Source organism: Eublepharis macularius, chromosome 10 (assembly GCF_028583425.1).
Source record: "Eublepharis macularius isolate TG4126 chromosome 10, MPM_Emac_v1.0, whole genome shotgun sequence".
Lineage (NCBI taxonomy): Eukaryota > Metazoa > Chordata > Lepidosauria > Squamata > Eublepharidae > Eublepharis > Eublepharis macularius.
In genome coordinates this window covers 3,999,130-4,018,680 of record NC_072799.1, presented here as the reverse complement: position 1 = coordinate 4,018,680, position 19,551 = coordinate 3,999,130, and the positions used below count along the sequence as shown (strand labels likewise).

Genomic DNA, 19,551 nt, shown 5'->3' with positions numbered 1-19,551 from the left:
TGGAACATATGGTGAGAGTAGGGTTGCCAGCTTGAAGTTGGGAAATTCCTGGAGATCTGAGGGGTGAAACCTGGAGAAACCTGGAGAAAGTGGGGTTTGGGGAGGGAAAGGACCTTGGCATGGCATAATTCCATAGAGTTCACCCCCAAAAGTAGCCATTTTCTCCAGCTGAACAGATCTCTGTGGCCTGGAGACCAGTTGTAATTCCAACCACTACCTGGAGGCTGGCAACCCTAGGTGAGAGGCAGTCCCCCAAGTATGCTGGTCCCAGTCCACTAAGGGCATTAAAGGTTAAAACCAGAACCTTGAACCTGATCCAGAATTCCACCGGGAGCAAGTGCAGCTGGCGCAAAACTAGTGTTATATTGGACCAATACGGAGTCCCGGTCAGAATATGTGCTGCTTCATTCAGATTAAGAAAATGGCATGAGGATGAATGGAGCCCCTCTTCCTTTGCATCACCATCCTGATCAGAATCGGGACCCTGCCACACTTCTAAGTAGAGTTCCCGTAGGGAATTTGGAGCTGCCTTCCTGCTGCAAGTCCTCATGGGGACCAAGCGGCAAGTGTAACGTGTAGTTTGGCCTTCACTGATGCGAGACAATCAGGGATCACATAGTTAATGTGTTTGTTTGTTTGTTTTGATTTCTATTCTGCCCTCCCCACACCAGCAGGCTCAGGGCAGATTACATCCCATAAAAGCATTTCAATAAAACTTACATATTAACAATTTAAAACAACAGTATTATAATATAAATATTTAAAAATACAAAAGATACAAAAGAGCAGCACAGAAATAATCAGCTGAATTCTGTCACCCAACCGTTCACTTAAAAATTGCTTAGAAAATTAGACGGTGGATGCTTTCTAGTAGGGAGGGCCCGTTCTCCTTTATTTGGCCGGTGGGGGCCCAGCTCAGCTCCAACCATACACCTGGTGGAACAGCTCCGTCTTACAGGCCTGGCAGAAAGATAATAAATCCTGCTACACCCTGGTCTCATTGGACAGAGCGTTCCACCAGGTTGGACCCAGGACCAAAAAGGCCCTGCCTCTGGTCGAGGCTAGGTGGGCCTCCCTGGGGCCATGGACCACTAGTAGTTGTTTAGCACCTGAACGGAGCGTCCTCTGGGGCACATATAGGGAGAGGCAGTCCTACAGATATGCTAGTAATGTAATAATGTAATTATGTCGTAACACCATATAGTTAATCAGCGTGACGAAACGAATGTTTGGTGGATGTATAATATGGATGCGACTGTCTTACATAGATCTTATTGTACTGATCGATATGTTTTAATTTAATTTACGCTACCTTGTTTTTATTGTATTTATTACCGTTTGTGATCCGTTCTGAGCCCACTTGCGGGGAGAGCGGCATTTAAATTGAATAAAATAAATAATAAAAATAAGAAGGAAGACAAGGAAACTTGGGAGGCAGCTGTGCATATTTTTACCCCTGTTGACACACACATTACCAATTACCAAAAATGGGGATTAAAATGTTCCAGCATTCCCACATTCTGATGCGCCAAACCGTTCTCTCTCTCTTGTGAGTTCAAGCACATCTATCGCTCCCCCCACCCCAGTCTGGTCAACAACCAATTAAGCTGATGGACAGCCAGCGATTAGGAAACCCAACAGAGGGCGATTCATTCTGTATCGGCAGTAGTCGAAAACAAGTAACGGGGGATCGGTCTCCATGGTTTCCACCTGAACTAGAACTGGCAACCTACGGGGATCACACACACACACACAGCATGTGGGTTTCATAGAGGTGGCCACTGACTACAGTTTGTTTAGGGCTAAAGGAGCACATGACACACAATGCTGGACTGGAACTCCAGATGTAATCTCGCTCGAAAATGGTCAGAATCCTGGCAGAGGTGCAAAGAATGCCGTGCTGTTTCTTAACTGCAAACAGCTGCTGGGTGCAGCTCCAATTCGCAAGAGAGACAAGGGCTTTTGCTTCTTCACCCCAGCTGCCTCTGGGTGAATCTGGAAGTCTGATTTCCAGGTAGGGTTGTCAACCTCCAGGTAGTAGCTGGAGATCTCCCAGAATTACAATTGACCTCCAGCCAACGGAGATCAGTCCCCCTGGAGAAAAGGGCTGCTTTGGAGGGTGGACTCTATGGCATTATACTCCATTGAAGTCCCTCCCCTCCCAGACTTTGCTGTCTTCAGGCTCCACCCCCCCAAATCGCCAGGAATTTCCCAACCTGGAGCAGGCAACCCTATTTCAAACAGGAATCTAAGCCCTCTGATCATCAGTTTAAGAAAAATAAAGGCACCAAACCCTGCCAACACACCCAGAAATGTTTTTTTTTTCCCCTTCAGCCTCCAGTTCCTCACCTTTTTGAATTTCACATCCGGGCTGACAAAGAGTTCTGAGAAACTCCAAAAGTTTGCACGCCCTAAGTTGTGGTTATTTTGGTTGGTTCTGATAAAAGCGTATTACTCCGTAGTGTGGGGTTTTTTTTTTCATGAAACAACACTGCTGTGAACAGTTGCTGATTCTACAGAAGTGTGAGCCCAGCTGAACACTGACATAGTAATGTCAGCCTCCCGTATGCCCCAGCCCTGCCCTGAAGAGTGAGAAGCCAAACTTGAGTCTAGAGTGTAACACTGCGGTGTAGCTGGGTGTCCTTCAGGCAGAAGGGTTAGGGGGTGGGAATGTGGGGGAATGTGACATCGGCAATGCCACCAACATCAATGCCTCAGTTCCAGGTACAACCCAGAAGTGACAATGGCTAGCTCTGGGAATCACTGCAACTTTATGGTAAAACTCTGCCATAGAGTTTCCAGAGATTCCTAGAGCTACCCATTGTCACTTCCAGGTTGTACCTGGATGTGATGTACCAGCACCCAGGCCAGAGCCTCTTTTTTATTTTTTTGTCTTTTTTCTTTTCCCCCAACCACCAGTTGGAGCAGCAGTGGCCAACAGACCAAATTACTAGGAAATTGCCTGACATAAGTGGGCACATGGTGTCCCTATTTTGCTTCCTCAACTTATTGGAGATTGAGGGCACCTAGGTTTCATTGGCAAGGTTTATATGTATTTTTAATTATGAACGTGCAAGTATAATGTGTGCAAAAACGTTTATCTATATACTTATTCACAATATATCCCTACTAATCCAATCGTTGGGAAAATGCAATCAATATACTTAAACCAGTGCCAAATAAACACATATTATTTCATCCAATAAGAATCACAGTTCATCAAGTTGTTCGTAAGGTCTATCCGAGTTCGTACAGTATAGTTCACAAGATAAGTATCAATATCCAAGTTTACAAAGGATAGTATTATCTTGTTGTTTCTTCTTCCTTGTAGGCAGAACACACTGGGAGTTCGACTGCCTGTATGAACTCGGATAGACCTTACGAACAACGTGATGAACTGTGATTCTTATTGGATGAAATAATATATATTTATTTGGCATTGGTTTAAGTATATTGATTGCATTTCCCCAACGATTGAATTAGTAGGGATATATTGTGAATAAGTATATAGATAAATGTTTTTGCACACATTACCCTTGCACGTTCATAATTAAAAAATATATAAATTATTGTTTGGTCTCTTAGGACTTTATGGGTCCTTTTGTTAACGTGGCTTGTTTGAGACCATCCCTTTTTGTCTGTAACATTCATTGGCAAGGTGACAGGTTTGTGAATTCCAATTCCTTGCTTGAGTTGTTGCCCCAACCCCTGACCCACCGAGACAAATCCTCTGCTTCCAGGAGGTCCAGAGAGTGTTTTCAAGGGTTACCAAGCTACAGGTAGGGCCTGGAGCTGTCCCAGAACTACAACTGATCTCCAAACTCCAAAACTCTGTTCCTCTGTAGAAAATGGCAGCTTGAGAAGGCCGACTCTACGGTATACCATAAAGTCTAGGAGAAACAGAAGTCCTTGAGTGACATCACAGCAGAGATTAGAACACAACCCACAGATTCCATTTCATGTGCGTCTGCCCCTGCACTCAGGCTTGGCCTACTTCTCCTCTTAGCTGGTGGCACTCCAATCCCAGCCACTGTGTTGCCTTGAGTTGTGCATGTTCCTCGCACAGCTATAACAGCACCAAAATGCTTAAATCAAAATCAGACTACAGATTGATTGATTGATTGGTTGGTTGGTTGGTTGGTTGGTTGGTTGGTTGATTGATTGATTGATTGATTGATTGATTGATTGATTGATTGATTGATTGATTGATTGATTGATTGATTGATTGATTGATTAGGCCTTAATTCCAGATGTACCTGGGGGTTGTTGATTGAGCAGCTTGGAGATGCAGGTTTTCTAGCCACTCTGGATATATGCAGGCGGGACAGCGGGGATGGAGAGCATTGAAAGGGAGGGACGGTTCACCACTGAGCACATAGCCGCTTTGGTCTTGGTTCAACAGGATGGAATCCAGTTTTGCTGCATGAAACCACCTTTAAATTGCAGGGACGTCCTCAGCTGCTCTCGCTGCTTCCCGGAGCTGCACCCCAGCATGGCATTTCCCTATGCCCCGGTTTCTTGATGGCCGGTCCACAGCTCCACAATGCAACTGACCTACATTCTGAGCCACAGATACCGTGACCTTTTCAGAGTTCCCCTGAAGGCTTGGCGAGTGCTTGGACTCCGACTCGATGGGCTGTTCAGTGTAAATGTGTTTCAAGGAAAAGGGTGGAGAACAAGGGAAGGTGATCAGAAGGAAGCTTGAAGCGGGCGGGGGGAGAAGTTTCACAGCAGAAAAGGGAAATGAAGACGTGAGTTTCTTGAATTGATCTTCGCAGAACTCAGCACGTGTGGTGTGTTGGTGGAGGTGATTCGGTTCCAAGACGCCCAGCTCAAAATTCAATCCTTCTTTACATCTCCCTCTCCTATGAAACTGCCCTTCAAATACACAGTTATAGCCGGATCAATGGTCTATTAGCCAAGCAACCTCTTCTCTGACAGGCAGTGGATATTCCGAGGCCTGGTAACTGAGCTCCTTTCATGGGGGGATCTAGCACCCTTCTGCGTGCAAGCATGCAGTCTCCCATTGAGCAATGCTTTCCACCAAGGTAGATGTGAGTTGGCTAACAGTCACCATAACTCGCTCAATATATGGATCCGCCTATCCCACATTACAGCGTGCTTAGTCGGACGCACAAGTCTCTCTCCTTCTACGCCTCTCCAGTAATATATGCTTGGGGGGAAATGTCTTCACAGTTCCCATCGCTTTGCTTTACTTCATCAACTGCTGTTTGCAGGGGATGGGGGAGGGAAAACTACCACAATAATGCTGCATCGTGCTTGCTTTCAGCTGCACATCATCAGTGAAGGTTTAGGGAGAATCTTGGGTGAGAAGAACTCACATCTCTCCCCAGGGCTTTTTTTCAGCTGGAACGCGGGGGAACGGAGTTCCGGAACCTCTTGAAAATGGCCACGTGCCTGGTGGCCCCGCCCCCTGATCTCCAGACAGAGGGGAGTTGAGATTGCCCTCCGCGCTGCTTGGCGCAGGGAATTGTGTGCCTAGTTTCTGCACATTGGTGCACATTGCACATTGCACATTGGTGCAACCATGGAACTGCATAGAGTTGCCAGCTCCAGGTTGGGAAATTCCTGGAGATTTGGAGGGTGGAGCTTGGAGAGGGTGGGGCTTGGGGAGGGGAGGGACCTCTGCAGGGTGTAATATCATAGAGTCCTCCCTCCAAAGCAGCCATTTTCCCCTCTGTTAGCTGGAGATAAGTTATAACTGCAAGCCATCTCCAGCCACCACCTGGAGGCTGGCAACCCTACTAAAAGCCAGCATGGATTCCTCAGGAACAAGTCATGTTAAACTAACCGTATCTCCTTTTTTGATAGTTACTACTTTGATGGATCAGGGGAATGCTGTGGACGTAGCTTATCTTGATTTCAGTAAGGCTTTTGATAAAGTTCCACATAGGGTTGTCAGCTCCAGGTTGAGAAATTCCTGGAGATTTGGGGGGTGAAATCTGGAGAGAGGGTGGGATTTGGGGATGGGCAAGACCTCAACAGGGTATAATGTCATAGAGTTCACTCTCCAACACAGCCATTTTCTCCAGCGGAACTGATCTCTGTGGCCTGGAGATCAGTTGTAATTCCTGGAGATCTCTAGCTAACTCCTGGAACTTCTGCATGAAATTCTTGTTTTTTTTTTTAATTAAATTTTTATTGGAATTAGAAATATTTTGTCATTTATAACAATCAAATTACTTTAATATTCCAGTTCTAACCCCCTCCCTTCCCCCCCCCCGTTTGTTGACTTCCAACAGTTTTCCAACCCTTTGTCTATTCTTCCCCTACTCATTTCAACTTATTTTGTCAATTAAACATATACTTTCACACTCTTCTAAGCTAGTCTATTATAACACAGTGCTAAGTCAATTTCCCTTCACTTATCAACTAACTAATACATTCCTGGCATGTTATTCAATAGTAATAATACTGGTAATATTCTCAATATCCTGTACTCTAACTTATTCATTCTAATGTCATCAATATGGGACAAACAATTTATCCCTCCCTATACATAACTTGAGTACTCATAAGTGATGAATACATTTATAAGTCAACCAATTTAACTTATACTCTATATGTTACTCTTTACTTCCTCTTATATCTCTTATATCTCTTATCTTTATAACATAAAGTCAATCAATTTGACTCATATTCTACACATTTCTAAATATACCTATAAACACAATATACGTTCGACATAAGTCAATCAATTTGACCCATGTTCTACACATTTCTAAATATCGCTATAACCAAAAATACCTTCAGCATAAGTCAATCAATTTAACCTATATTCTATATGCTACTTCTCATTCCCCCCTTCTTGTATTCATGAATTTTAATTCTGTTAATTCTCAATTACACCCCTATCTGCCAGCAACATAATTAATTAATTTCTATTCTTATATATCACATAATAACTATTACTTAATACTGTATAGAATAATCAAATAGAATAATTGCTTAGTAATTCTTCTTTAACTCTCCTCCCCCCGGTATAGTCACTTCTCTCTTCTTTTGTTTTTTTTCAATAATTTTCAAACTGCCACAGTTCTCCTCCCACCTCCCATTTTTTCACCAAATATTGTTTCAGCTTCTCCCAATCTGTGTTAAACTGTCCTGGATCTTAGTTTTCTTGTCAGTTTATCCATCTCCGCCATGTACAGCAATTTGTGAATCCAGTCCTCGATAGTTGGCACTTCTTGTACTTTCCACTTTTGCGCATACAAAAGTCTAGCCGCTGCTGTCATGTAAAAAAGCAATGTCCTATGTTGTGCTGGAATATTGCATGAAATTCTTGTTGAGATGTTGGTAAAATGTGGTTTGGATCCTGCTAATGTGAGGTGGATCTGTAATTGATTGACAGATCACACCCCAAAGAGTGCTTGTAAATGGTTCCTCATCCTCTTGGAGAGGAATGACAAGCGGAGTGCCTCAGGGACACGTCCTGGGCTCTGTGTTGTTCAACATCTTTATAAACGACTTGGATGAAGGAATAGAGGGGATGCTCATTAAATTTGCAGATGATACTAAATTGGGAGAGGTTGCAAATTCAATAGAAGACAGAATCAGGATTCAAGGTGAACTTGACAGGCTGGAAAATTGGGTGAAAACTAACAAAATGGACCTTGACAGAGATAAATGCAAAGTTCTGCATATAGGTAGGGGGGGGAAATCAAATGCATCAATACAGGATGAGGGAGACTTGTCTTGAAAGTAACACATGAGAAAAAGGCCCAAGGGTCTTATCAGGCCATACACTGAACACGAGTCAGCAGTGTGATGCAGCAGCTAAAAAGGTAAATGCGATTTCGGGCTGCATCTATAGAAGTATGGGCCAGATCACGCGAAGTGATGGTATTGCTTTACTCTGCTCTGGGCCGTTTCCAGATGGCTTACCTGAAGCCGCTCCATGCCGCAATGTTGTGGATCGTGCCGGGGAAAACGCGAAATATCGCATTTTCTCACATGAGTTTTGCACGACATCGCACAAAACTTGCGTGAGAAAACGCGATATTTCGCATTTTCCCCGGCACGATCCACAACATTGCGGCATGGAGTGGCTTCAGGTAAGCCATCTAGAAACGGCCCTGGTTAGACCTCACTTGGAGTACTGTGTTCAGTTTTGGGCTCTGCAGTTTAAGAAGGATGTTGACAAACTGGAACATGTCTAAAGGAGGACGACAAAGATGGAGAGGGGTCTGGAGACCAAGTCCTATGAGGAAAAGTTGAAGGAGCTTGGAATGTTTAGTCCGGAGACAAGATACCTGAGAGGTGATATGATAACCCTCTTCAAGTACTTGAAGGGCTGCCATGTAGAGGATGGCATGGAGTTGTTTTCCATTGCCCCAGAAGGTTGGACTAGAACCAACATGTTCAAATTGGCTGTTTTCACATGTTTTGGCATAGCGCTAAACTCACGGAACTGGAAGCGCTGGTATATTTTAGGAATGATCTTGAGTCTGATTGAGGAGTAGAGATGGGCACGAATCTGATTACGACCCAAAAAAACCGCACAACCCAGGCCGGTTCGGGGTTCGCGAACCACGGCTCGTGGAGGCTCCTTTCTATGAACTTCCACGAACTGGTTACTGGTTCAGGTTCATTTGGGTCGTATTGGGAAAGGGACAGTTTAAATGGCCATTTCCCCGAGGAAATGGCCATATAAACTTTTCCTGCAGCTTGCAAGTGGCAGGTCCCTTTAAACTATCAGCTGGCAGGCGGGATCTCCCCGCCGCCTGCCAGCTGATAGTTTAAAGGGACCTGCCGCTTGCAAGGCAGGAAAGGGCCATTTAAATTGTTAGATGCCCCTTTCCCTGCTGCTGCTAAGTGGCCGGAAAGGGGTATTTAAGCCCCACAAACCTCCTAGTTTGGATTTGGGGGGGGGTGGTTCGTGCCCTTGTCTATTAAGGAGTGAATGAAGAGAGTTTATTCAGGAACTACAACTTTGACAGAAAGGAGAGACACAGAATAGGAACTAACTACCTCAGTAAACAGGGAGGAGGGAACTTCGGGGAAGAAGCAGGAAGTAGCCTAAGAATAGCAATCTGGAGACATGCAAGAAGGACAGGAGGCAAGAAGGGTCCCGCTCTGCCATCTATCTGACTGTCAGACCCGCTACCCCTTGCAGGTGCTCTGTGTCTTCTGCCTTCTCTGTACACAAGACGTATTTCCAACTTGAACGAGGGCGTCTTCATGGTGCAATTTCCGACATTATCGTGCTACGAAAACGGAATCATGGCGCAATGACATCAGAAATTGCTCCATAAAGATGGCCTCATTCTGTGACTTTAGCACTATGCCGAGACATGTGAAAATGGTCATTAAATCAAAACTGTCTCTGGCTAAACATTCGGAAGAACTTCCTGTTAGTTTGAGCAGTCCCTCAGTGGAACAGGCTTCCTCGGAAGGTGGTGGGCTCTCCTTCGTTGGATTTTTTAAGCAGAGGCTAGATGGCCATCTGACAGCTATGCTGATTCTGTGAACTTGGGCAGATCATGAGAGGGAGGGCAGGAAGGGTCACACCAGTTCTTAGTTCTCTTGGACCCTTTCTTACATGCCCAGGGTAATGCCGATCACCACCTTGAGGTCAGGTAGCAATTTTACCCAGGCCAGTTTGGCTAGGGATCCTGATGGTGTTTTGTCATCTTCTGGGCATGGAGTAAGAATGGTGGGGGAGAGGTAGTTTTGAATTTCCTGCATTGTGCAAGGGGTCGGACTAGATGATCTTTGGGGTGCCTTCCAGCTCTATGTTTCTATGATTTCATGATTTCTGTGAAGGTCTGACTCAACATAAGACAGCTTCAGCATCCACTAAGAGACCATACCAGCTAAAGCATGTTCAAAAGAATCGTGAATTCTTTCCAAAAACATTATCTACGTATTTTATATCATACATCCTTCAGTTGAGATGAGTCATTGGTGGGCTAGGGGCACAGTTCTGCATGCAGAAGGTCCCAATCCCGGGCATGTCCAGGTAAAAGGTCTCAGGTGATGTGAAAGACCCTTCTCTGCTGCTGTCAGCCACAGCAGATTGCGCAGCGCTCTATGAACCGATGGTCTGGCTTGCCATGTGGCCGCTTCATGTGACCTCATTTAGCCTGTCCTAAGGAAGGTGACGGTTTGTCTTGCGCTTGTCTCCTCACGCAGGGAGGTGATCCAAATCGACCAGTTCCTGAAGGAGACGGCGGCCCGCGAAGCCAACGCCAAAGTGCGCCTCCAGCAATTCATCGAAGAGCTTCTGGACCGGGCCGACCGAGCTGAGAAGCAGCTCCAGATCATCAGTAGTAGCTGTGGGACCACCCCCAATTGCAGCCTGGGGAGGTGCAGCGTGCCTGGATCCAAGAGCACAGGCAGACCGGTGTGTAGTGAGGCCGTTGCCCTCAACGGGTGGGTCTTGGAGTGAGAGGCAGGACTCCCTGGAGAGACAAGGAAGGTAGCCAATGTCTGCAAGCCCCTTCTGCCCCCTCCCTCAGTCATAAGAACATCCAAAAAGCCTTCTAGACTGAGCCTCCAAGGGGTCCACAAGCAGAGTGCAAAAGAAACGGCACACCCCGGCTGTATGTTCCCGGGAACTATGCAAAGATATACTGTCTCTGAACATGGAGGCTCCATTTGCTCTGAATGTTCTTCCAGACTGTCCAAGAGTGTTATTCTTGTGCTGGAGAAATCAGGGGAGTCACCAGGGCTTTTTTTCCGGAACCTCTCGAAAATGGTCACATGGCTGGTGGCCCCGCCCCCTGATCTCCTGACAGAGGGGAGTTTAGATTGCCCTCCGCACTGCTGGAGTGGCACAGAGGGCAATCTAAACTCCCCTCTGTCAGGAGATCAGGGGGCGGGGCCACCAGCCATGTGACCATTTTCTCCGAGGGCAACCCACTGATCATTGCTTGCAGTAGTGCATATGCAATCCATTGCTGATCTGTGGATCAGGACTAGACATGGGCATGAACAGAAAAACAAACAAACATGGTGTTCGTTGTTCGTTGCCACCCACAAACAACGAACAATGAACATTGACGAACATGACCTGTTCACGAACATGTTCGTTGTTTGTTGTTCATGGGGGCCAGCAGGCCCTCCTCCAGCCATCAATATCCCTGCCACACCACTCCCAAAAACCCTAACTAAGCAGGCAGCAGGAAAGGTACCAGTAATAAATAATAGCTTGGCCCAGAGCCTGGCAGCAGCCCTGAAACTTGAAGGAGTAGATCTCTATCCCACCACACACAAAGAAAATCCAAGCTCCAATGCACTCTCCCTGTCTCTCTCTCAAAATGCCAACAGCAACTGTCTCTCCCTCACTGTCTGCAAAACCAGAGCTGGGAGCCCCCCTCCCCTCTACTCTTTGCTTCCTTGTAACAAATTTGGAGCTCCACACTTGAAAGGAAGACCTTCCCATCAAGCTAAATTGGGCTTAGATTGGGGTTTCCAGGGCAACAGCAGGAGTTCAGACAGAGTTCAGGCAGTCCCTGCCTCCGGTTGCCAAGGGAATTGATTGCAGGTGCCAGATTGTCTGGCTTGACGAACAGCAAGGAAGGAGGCTTGCAACGACCACCTGTTCGTTTAGAATGGGCCCTTACTAACAGCTCGTGCCTTTTTTAAGTTCGTATTGCTGTTTGTGCCGATCTCTAATCAGGACCAGTCTCAAATTAAGTCTAACATTGTGTATAATTGGAACTGAAGGTGTGCGTGACCCTCGGGCTGTGGGTTCTGTGTTGCAAAGTAGTAGTTGGGAGGCATTTTGCAAGGGAGAACTAGTGTGCTGGGAGGGGGTAAGGAATCGGATCTTTCTCTTCACCTGCTACTTCTTCCTTGCAGCTCTCATTACCTAACCTGCTGGTGGGCCAATCGCAGCCCAAATGGCCACCTAGAGCTATTCCTCCAGCCCTCCAACAGCTTAATGCATCAGTCTACCGGACTGCAGTAGTGGCCGATGCTCCCAGAAGATTAGTAAACAGTTGAGGGCCCAGGGTCGCTCATAGCAATTCAGGGGAGGCTGGGCCACATCTGGGACCCCTGCCAATTTCGGAGAGTTAACAACAACATTCAATTTATATACCGCCCTTCAGGACAACTTAACTCCCATTCAGAGTGGTTTACAAAATGTGTCATTATTATCCCCACAACAATAATCACCCTGTGAGGTGGGTGGGGCTGAGAAAGCTCTAAGAGAGCTGTGACCAGGGCTTTTTTTCCTGGGAAAAGAGGTGGTGGAACTCAGTGGTGGAACTCAGGACCGCAGAATGACGTCACTTTGGGTCAGCTGGAACAAGGGGGGAGTTTTTTAAAGTTTAAATCACCCTCCGTGAAAATGGTCACATGGCCAGTGGCCCCACCCCCTGATCTCCAGACAGAGGGGAGTTGAGATCGCCCTCCGCACCAGTAGATGACTAACTGTCATCTTTCACTCTGATGGCAGACGAAAGGGAGGCAAGTTTTCAAGGCGCTTCAGGGAAGGCCTGAGGCTGAGTGACACAGAATATGTGTAACAAACAAGCCCTGAAATTGCCCAGCCATCAAAAGTGGCTGCTGGACAGGATCAAGCTAAATGAGAGATGACAACGACATCCACAAACAGCTCTCCAGTGTGGTTTTGATTGCTATTGGGAGCCTTACGTAGGTGCTGTGGCTTGGCAGAGGGGGTGGGATAACTGTTCGCCCTCCCTCTATTTTTCCAAGCTCAGTCACCTCCCAGAGCTGCTGGTTGCTCCACTGGTGGAAATATATAGGACCGATTCCAGACAACTAACCTGAAGGCGCTGCATGCTGCGACGTCGCGCCAAACTCGTGCGAGAAAACGCGATATTTCGCGTTTTCCCCGTCGCGATCCGGAACATGGCGGCATGCAGCGCCTTCAGGTTAGTCGTCTGGAATCGGCCTAGGTTGCCCCTAACAATGAAAACAGCAGCTCTGATGGGGGCTTTTGAAGTGGGGAAGTTGCTATGGGGACTGGGGTAATTCCCCCTTCCCCATTGCCAAAGCAGCACTCACACAAGCATGCACGCACGCACACACCACGATGAGTGCACTGGGGTGCTCAGTCCCTTGCCAGTTGAGCTCCTTTCCAGTTGCAAACTCATTCGGCAGCTCTTTGAATTGCTCGATGCAATCCGAAATATCCATGATCAGCTCACCGTCGTCGTCAATGTCGAACTGTGTTCATTTGATTGCCGAACAGCTTTGCAGGAAATTTGCGGCATCCCCAAAGTGCATTGGAGTTCCAAGTCATGGATGTCTTGTCTAATTTGTCATAAAGAGTACTGGGTTGGATGGGTCAATTGTCTAACTCAAGGTAAGGCAGCATTAGACATAAATATTGACTTTCCAACTGGTCCCCTAAAACTGTAAATGGGGGGAGGCACTAAATGATTAGAAAAGTTCAAGTCAAAGCAGCTGTGGAGATTAAATCTCATCCTTGATGGCAGAGGAGAGATCTGAGGTTGGTGCTGCAAGATGAATAAATTCTCCATGGAATCTTTCATTTCTTTTCCCAAACTACAAAATAAAAAAATCTTCCCCCGCCCAATGAACTGAAGTCTATAGATCTTTTCCCCCCCATAATACTTTTTATTTTATTAATGAAATTAAAAGCTCGATAAAAAGGGAAGAGAAAAGAGGACGGAAAGGAAAAGGAATAGAAAGAGAGAGAGAAAAGATAAGAACAAAAAATTTAAAAATACAGATAATACATATTTCATTCTCCATTTTTCTCTACAACTAACATATCTGAGCCCGTTCGCAGGGAGGGCGGGCTATAAATCTAACAAACAAACAAACAAATAAATAAATAAATCTTTACACACATTATACTTGTAGTTTTGATACCTCCAAAACTTACCTTTTCAATACTGCCCCCCTTCTATCTATCGTCTTAAAAATCAAATCCGCAAATCGTCAATTCATTTTTTTCTCATCTCACCCAGAAAGTCAATAAGGGGTTTCCAATTAACCATAAAGGTAGACAGTGTTCTATTTCTGATCAGAGCTATAAGTTTAGCCTTCTTCGCTAACTCCATCATTTTCACAATCTACTCAGCCATTGAAGGCAATACTGTACAGTCTATAGATCTGTTCCACTAACAGCAGTGCTTTCCTCCAGCATAGAGTTCCCAGGTGCCCGCCGGTGGCGGACAAATTCCTAGAGATTTGCCCCCTTGTCCACGGATCGCTGGGCAATTGGCAGGAGGGGGCAAGCTCCTGGAGCTTGCCCATCACTGGCAGGCACCTCAGGAGCATGCGCCATGCATGCGCTCCCTACCAGCATGACGATGTCACTTCCATAAGTGCTGCCGTTACACCACCCACGGGAGTGTTTCTGCGCTTCGTTTGGGGCTCACGTGGACGGCACAAAGACGTCACTTACGGAAGTGACATTGCATGCAACTGGTGTGGTGACGTTGCTTGCGGAAGTGACGTCATCATTAGAGGTGGGCATGGACTGGAAAAAAACTAAACCATGTGGTTCGTGGTTCATCAAATTTCACGAACCATGAACCACGAACTTTCACGAACCTGCCCCTGGTTTGCAAACTGGTTCATTTGGTTCGTGAAAACGTCACTTCTGGGTCAGAAAATCGTCACTTCTGGGCCAGCAGTTCACTTCCGGGTCAGCAGAAGGTCTGCAGGAAGTTCATCCCCTGTTGCCTAGGAAACTGATTGATTGGCACCAGGCTGTCTGCACTGATGAACCAAAAAATGAACCAAACGAACCATCCTAAAAAGTTCATGGTGGTTCGTCAGAAATGGGATCTGACAAACCGTGGTTCGCAAACCACGAACCGGCCTGGTTCGTGCTTAATTTTGGTTCATATTTCGATTCGTGCCCATCTCTAGTCATCATATCGCCGCTGGAGCGTGTGCATGAGGGTTTGTAACGGCCAGGGAGAAGGTAAGTGCCAGTGGCAACTCTACTTGGAGTCCAGCACAAGAAACTTCCAACACAAAAGCCAGTGGAAGTCTCCTCACTCTGGAGGGAAACATTGCGATTTCCATGCATCTGACGAAGAGTGCTGTGGTTCTCGAAAGCTTATGCTACAGTAAAGTTGGTTAGTCTTAAAGGTGCTACTGGACTCTTTTCTATATTGCAGTTAGTGGAATAGATTCACAGAATCCAACCCACGTTCTCCAAATCTTTCAGAAAGCCGGCCTCAGCTGCAGGGTCATGGGGCAGGCCTAGTAGGAAGAAATATTTGTTGGAACTAGGAGCCAAGCTACAAGTGACGCCTTACACAGGTTGAACGCTTGTCAGCTTACCTCAAGTTTTGATGGGAAATGTAGGCGCCCTGGTTTTACAGCTTGGCTCTCCATTACAGCTGCAAGACCAGGACACCTACATTTCCCATCAAAACTTGAGGGAAGCTGACGTGTCCAACCTGTGTCAGGCGTCACTTGTAGCTTGGCTCTAGGATGGCTTATTGAATGTATGCTAAGGATTTTCTGCCTCTGCTCTTGTCTTAACAGAGGGACAGGCACTCTGTCCCAGGAGCCACGGCCCACAGCTCCTACGCAGTTTCCAACCAGAGATCATCTTCCAGCACTGGGTAAGAAATATCTGGCCTTGTTTCCCACCCCCCCCCCAATCCTTATTTCTTCCTTGTTAAATTTCAAGAGCCTCTCTGGAGTTTAGGATGTGGGTGTCATCTTAAAAGGAAAGAAAAGACATAATGGCTCATTGGAACACATAATTTTATTTTACATATATGCAAATTTAGGTTTCTTCATTTTCTGTCATTGGCTAGGAAATTAAGTGTCCATTGCCACTCCAACTGTTTATTTCTTTATTTGTTTGTTTTATTAGATTTATATCCTTCCCTCTCTACATATGAGCATCTTAAAAACACACAAAACTACAAAAGTTATCACCAATCACAGTTAAGAAAATGGATTGTTTATCCCAGGTTGTCTGTATCCCAGTTTTGTGCAAAAAGGGCAGAATCTGGGAATCTCAGCCTTCCTTTTAAAACTTGCACGATTCTAGTCCTTAAGGATGCAAAGCAAGCATAAATGTGATCTCTGGAGGTGCATGGGGATCTGGGCAGGATTTCTAGCAGTTGAGAGATGTGATTTATACAGTCTTTGCCCTTCCTTGTGATTAACAGACTGATTAAACTGTGCAAAGTACAAATATACATAACTAGCTTGATAAGTGTGCTTTGCTATGGTTTAACTACTTTAAATCCAGTTATAATACTTATGGGTATGTAACATTTTTTGGTTTGTATGGGTTGGGGGTTGCAGCAGCAATGAGATATAAGTTTGCAAAGTAGCAAAGTTTGATAATAGTGCAATGGAAATAAGTAGACAGACTTCTGTGATTCTAGCTCGATAAAAATACTTTACAACGTAACAGGGTAAAAAGGGTACATTTGGTAGGAAAAACAACAATCAGTTTCTGACTACATCTTGATAGTCTCAACTAGGTCCTAGAAAGAGAAAAGCTTAGATTGCAAAGAGAAGTAGACTGAGGTTAGACTGCATGGTCTAGTGAAATAGCAGAAGTGTAGTAGTGAACAAAGAGCAATAAAACCTTAGTATATGTTGCTAGCTAATTGCCCCCCAATAAACTGGCTCATCCAATAGACAATCGTAGATTCCCTCATTAAGGCTAAAGACTCCCACTTTCTCTGGCGGGAACTTCTCTCGAAGCCTAAGTGGTCCTATGCTAACTAGCTATCTAACTAAACAAACAGAATAACAATTTAACTCTTTCATGACTGAGCATAGGACACTTGCACAGACTCCAACAGTATGTTTGTTTGTTTTTTAAGTTGGTTTTGTAGTATAATAGCATAGTACCAGAGCTTCACAAAGGTGTTTGAACAAAATGAAGTGTGTTATCCCTATTCAGGAGTCTTGTACCGTCTTTCTTCAACTGTCTGCTGTTTCCTTTACCTGATTTTTACCTCAGAACACAGAATTCCACAGCTGACCCATCAGAGAGAGGGGGGTGCAAGCAGGCAGGAGCCTGCCAGCCACCCAAGAAAGCCACACAGACAGATTGGCAACCCCAGTGAACTTTTAGGGGAAGACTGGGAGGGGCATTTGACCTCAGGACACATCCAATAACTCCCAATAGCAACTGCAGACTGATAAGAAGGTGGGGGGTGAGGACCAATCAGGCCACATATGCAAATGACATCTGTGTCCCCACTGTCTCTAGGGGAAGGATGAGGTGTGGAATGTTGAGAGCCCCAATCAGGCTGCATATGCAAATGACCTTGAAAGGCTGGCCCAATCAGGGAAGAGTGGTTAAGCTGACAGTGGGTGTGGGCACAAGCAGGCAGCAGCCTGCCAGCCACACGGGAGCTGAATCCCTTTGGGAAAACACATTTTACCCCTTTTTACCCCCTTAGGGGGTGAATTTCTTAAAATCCCTTCTTAGTCGGTGTTTACATCATGAAAGGAATGTTCTCCCCAAATCTCACGTTTCTAGGTCCAGGGGTTTGGGCTGGGCGTTGATGAGTCAGTCAGGACACTTCTCTTTATATATATAGATTAACATGCATAACGCAGATAGGTCCCACTCGGCCCCACATTCTACCCACCAGAGATAAATGTTCACGTGGCTCCTCCCACAAAGTTTCAGGGCAGGGACTATATTGCCTTCCTGGCTCTGTGCCCTTGGGAGGACAGGAGAAACCAGAGAGGGGCTGCAACCACAACGATTCATGGGGGAAGTTGTGTCCGCATGAGGGGATAGACAGCTGCTGGGTTGGGATTGCAGAGAACAGCTAGAGTGTTGCACTAGGGGAAAATAAAAGGTGAGGATGCACGCCTTTGTGGTGGTGGGGGGCCCAATTTAAAGACCATTAGGATCCAATGTGGGCCAAAGGAAAGAGGAAGCAGGAGAGAATGGGTGTGGTGGGTGGAAGATATCAAGGCAGACAAGGAGAGTGGGTTATTATCATACAAGAATGAGCTGATGGAGAAAGAACCAGAGGAGTTAGCCATGTTAGTCTGTAGTTGCAAAATAATAGAGTCCAGTAGCACCTTTAAGACTAACCAACTTTATTGTAGTGTAAGCTTTCGAGAACCACAGCTCTCTTCGTCAGACTGCATCTGACAAAGAGAGCTGTGGCTCTTGAAAGCTTAAGCTACAATAAAGTTGATTAGTCTAAAAAGGTGCTACAGGACTGCTGGAGAAAAGTACTATGGTGTGCAGGAGTTAGAAAGTACAAGGAAAGTAGGAGGCAGCTGGCAGAAAGGGAGGAGGTAGATGGGAGAGACAGCTTGAGAAAAGCTGGAAAGCATCTTGGCCATAGGATGAAGAAGGGGCAAGCCGTGAAGGAATTGCTCCATGACCAGTGCAGGAGAAAATGAAGCAACTGAACAGCTCCTGGAGAACTGAGCCTCGCTATGAAGGCCAGTATGTTTATCTGAGAGCCAGTGTGGTGTAGTAATTGGAGTGTCTGGCTAGTGTCTGGAAGACCCAGGTTCGAATCCCCCCGCTGTCATGGAAGCTCAATGAATGACCTTGGGCCGGCCACATGGTCTTGGCCTAACCTAACAGGGTTGTTGGGAGAATAAAGTGGAGGAGAACAGTGCGGACCCCTTTAGGTCCCTATTGGGGAGAAAAGCAGAGTACAAATGAAGTAAGTAAATAAATAAATGTTTGATGCGCCTTTGAACCCAGTGGGGCTCGCAATGGGGCACGATGTGTTTGGTGCCTGAGGCAACTCCAGGTAAACTCAGTCCCATCCCAACTTTCTTTTGAGGGGGGGACACTGAGGTGTGGGTTTTCTGACCTTGTGGAGTTGGTCTCGATGTCTTCCTTCTGACTCTTTGGTCCTCTGCTCCCAGGGCCTCCAGCCGTGCCAAAGCCGCTTCCCAAAGTTCAGGTTGCTACGACAGCGACAGCCCCGAACTCTACCAGGGGGACGAGAATGCCGACGGAAACCACTACCAGAACCGAGGCCCGGATGGCAGTTTCGACAAGCCCGGAGGAGTACGCAGCGCGGGCCTGCGCCGGCAGGCGATCCAAAATTGGCACCGCAGGCCGTACCGCAACAGCACTGAGGGGGAGGAAGGAGACATCTCTGACGTGGGGTCCAGGACTACGGAGTCGGAGGCTGAGGTGTGGGAGACGGAGGCCAGGCTCCCGCCCGAGATTCAGCCGGTGAATTTGGCCCGGCCCGGCAACAACTCCAAGTTACCAGGTGAGGATGGAAGAGGGGAGGTGCTTGAGGAAAATCCCTTTGGGCAGAAAGAGGGAAACGTTCTTGGCTCCAAAAGAGATTCTTGAGTTGACAGGACAAGAAAGAGGACGGCTCTTGCCGGAAAAAGCAAACAGCTGTCAGTCTGAATTGAATGCTCTTTGTTTTGTCCCACTAAAATGGGCTACGTGGATTTCAGCACAGGCGTGACCCAGGAACCTCACGGCCTGAGCTGTGAACTAGGGTAGGATTGCTGCCCTCCAAGTGGTGCTAACTTAGATAGGCAACTGTTAACTAAACCCCAGAAAAGTCTCCGGCCGTAGAACAGAAATCCCTAAATCGAATAGAATAAGTTTTTAATTGTTACATTTTTAAATTTTAAATTTATAAC

At 46.3% G+C, this 19,551-nt stretch overlaps 1 protein-coding gene across 1 annotated transcript in view; it reads left to right on the top strand.

Moving 5' to 3' along the window:
• Window positions 1-19,551, top strand: part of FBXO41 (F-box protein 41) — a 48,792-nt gene that overhangs the window by 5,132 nt on the left and 24,109 nt on the right. Inside the window, exons 2-4 of the mRNA XM_054990642.1 lie at window positions 10,156-10,366; window positions 15,469-15,548; window positions 18,808-19,163. Of these exons, the coding sequence (XP_054846617.1) occupies window positions 10,156-10,366; window positions 15,469-15,548; window positions 18,808-19,163 (647 nt within the window). The remainder of the gene's footprint in view (window positions 1-10,155; window positions 10,367-15,468; window positions 15,549-18,807; window positions 19,164-19,551) is intronic.